Source organism: Crocodylus porosus, unplaced genomic scaffold (assembly GCF_001723895.1).
Source record: "Crocodylus porosus isolate Cpor-Errol unplaced genomic scaffold, CroPor_comp1, whole genome shotgun sequence".
NCBI classification, from domain to species: Eukaryota; Metazoa; Chordata; order Crocodylia; family Crocodylidae; genus Crocodylus; species Crocodylus porosus.
Genome location: NW_017728943.1, coordinates 101,259,080 through 101,261,567, shown reverse-complemented (window position 1 = coordinate 101,261,567; position 2,488 = coordinate 101,259,080). Strand labels below are relative to the sequence as shown.

General features: G+C 61.8%; 1 protein-coding gene across 1 annotated transcript in view; it reads left to right on the top strand.

Annotated features, from left to right (window-relative positions):
- The window catches only part of ACTA1 (actin, alpha 1, skeletal muscle), a 5,518-nt gene extending 3,329 nt beyond the window's left edge, over nt 1-2,189 (top strand). The window contains exons 4-7 of the mRNA XM_019549872.1: nt 16-177; nt 778-969; nt 1,406-1,587; nt 1,784-2,189. Of these exons, the coding sequence (XP_019405417.1) occupies nt 16-177; nt 778-969; nt 1,406-1,587; nt 1,784-1,927 (680 nt within the window). The 3' untranslated portion in view covers nt 1,928-2,189. The remainder of the gene's footprint in view (nt 1-15; nt 178-777; nt 970-1,405; nt 1,588-1,783) is intronic.
- The last annotated feature ends 299 nt before the right edge of the window (nt 2,190-2,488 follow it).

Here is a 2,488-nt window from a genome sequence, read left to right as displayed (position 1 = left end):
CCGCTCGGCCCGCAGGCATCGTGCTGGACTCCGGCGACGGCGTGACACACAACGTGCCCATCTATGAGGGCTACGCCCTGCCCCACGCCATCATGCGCCTGGACCTGGCTGGCCGGGACCTCACCGACTACCTGATGAAGATCCTCACTGAGCGCGGCTACTCCTTCGTCACCACGGGTGAGTGCGAGCTCCGGCCCGCCCGGGCGCGGGGGCGTGGTCAAGAGGAAACGGGCGGGGCTACGGGGGGTGGAGGCGTGACTAATAGAACAACCGGGCTACCCGGGGAAAGGGGCGGGGCTAATGGGAGAAGGGGCGAAAAGCGTAGGGCAGTGTAGAAGGGGCGTGAGTAGGGAGAATGGGGGCGCGGCCAATAGTATACTGGGCGGAGCTAATGGAGAAGGGGCGTAGTCACGGGAAGGGGCAGGGTTAAATGGCTGGGTGAATGGGGAAGGGGCGTGGTTAGGGAGACCGAAGGCGTGGCCAATGGAACAGCGGGGTTGACGGGGAAAGGGGCGGGGCTAGTGCAAGAAAGGGCGTAGTCAGAAGGAAAGGGACTGGGTTCTTGTGGTATGGGAGGATGGGGGCGTGGCCAATAGAACGCCGGGCAAGGCTGAAAGGGAAGGGGGCGTGGCTCAGAACTGAGGGGCGGGGCCGCCGCTCCTGTGTGATCTGTGCTGCCACGTGCGGCGCCTGCCCCGGGGGTCCTCGGACCTCCGTGTGTCGCTCCCTCCCCGTCCCCGCCTGCTCTTACCCCTGTCCTTCCACCCCCCCGGGCAGCCGAGCGTGAGATCGTGCGCGACATCAAGGAGAAGCTCTGCTATGTGGCCCTGGACTTCGAGAACGAGATGGCCACGGCCGCCTCCTCCTCCTCCCTGGAGAAGAGCTACGAGCTGCCTGATGGGCAGGTCATCACCATCGGCAACGAGCGCTTCCGCTGCCCAGAGACCCTCTTCCAGCCTTCCTTCATCGGTATGTGGCCCTAATGAGCCGGGGAGCTGGAGATGCAGCCCCTGACCCAGGGCTTCTTAGTGCTTAACTGCTGAAGGCTGCAAACGAGAGCGGGACAGAGTGGCTGTGGGTGGGGGACCCTGATCAGACCTTGTTCACCCTCCCTTTCACCCTGCCACTGGGTGCTACAGGCTGGGCGAGACGACCCTGGAGGGGGCAGTCCTGTGCCTCTTTTCTGGGGAGACGAGGTTCTTTGGGAAAATCTGGTATTTTTTTATTAGACCAGCTCAAATAGTTAGAAACATTCTTCTTAGAGGAGGGTATAAATACCCTTCGTCAGGCTGAGGAAGCAACTGTAGTTGGTGCATGCTCTTCCTTTTCGGGGAAAAACTCCATCCCCCTCCCCGCCCCGTCCTCTCCGTCTCCGCCGTGCCCTTCACCCGGCCCTTGCCCGCAGGTATGGAGTCTGCCGGGATTCATGAGACCACCTACAACAGCATCATGAAGTGCGACATCGACATCAGGAAGGACTTGTACGCCAACAATGTCATGTCCGGCGGCACCACCATGTACCCCGGTATCGCTGACCGCATGCAGAAGGAGATCACTGCCCTGGCTCCCAGCACCATGAAGATCAAGGTGAGCTCTGCTGCCCGGGAGGGCGCGGGGAGTAGCGCAGTGCCTCGCTTTGCCAGCAAGGAGTGGGGGGTGCCCCGGAGGAGGGGCAGCTCCGCCTGGCTCCACGTGCAGCCGGGGCTGTGGTCCTGCCTTGTCCTGCTCTGCTCCCGCCTCGCTCCTTTCACTGATCCGATGTCTTTCTCTCTCCCTCCCGCAGATCATCGCTCCCCCCGAGCGCAAGTACTCTGTCTGGATCGGTGGCTCCATCCTGGCTTCCCTGTCCACCTTCCAGCAGATGTGGATCACGAAACAGGAGTACGACGAAGCCGGCCCCTCCATTGTCCACCGCAAATGCTTCTAAGCAGGCTGACACGATGCCGCCGGGACCCGCTCTCAGGACGACGGTGCTGCCGGGCTGCCGGAGCCCGTCTCACTCCCCCTTTACTTTTGTAACACCCCCTGCGACGGGCGCCGCCACCTCCCCGTGACGCGGTGTCTGTAAAGTGTACATACGTTAATTTATTTTACCTCGTTTTGTTTATTTTTCAAACCATGCCCTGCGGAAGGAAACACGAAACACTTCAAGAAGCATTAAATCATCAGTCATTCTGGCACGCCCCACGCCTGCGGCTCCTGTGCTCACTCAATCGCTTCCGTCCCGCCTGCACTGCCCGGGGCTGGGGGGGGGGCGGCTGGGCTTTGAGGAAATCACCGCAGGGACAGTGCAGCCCTGCTCTGGGAAGCGGGCCAGCACGCCCGGGGCTTTCTAGCGCTACCGCCACGTACAGTTGCCGTCGCACGTGGAAAAGGGGCGGGCGCCTGAGTCTGAGCTGGGGAACAGCCAGACAGCAAAGAGTCGGCCAATACCAGACAGTAGCAATCGGGCAGTAGCAGTAGCGATCCGCCAGTAACAACCAGTAGC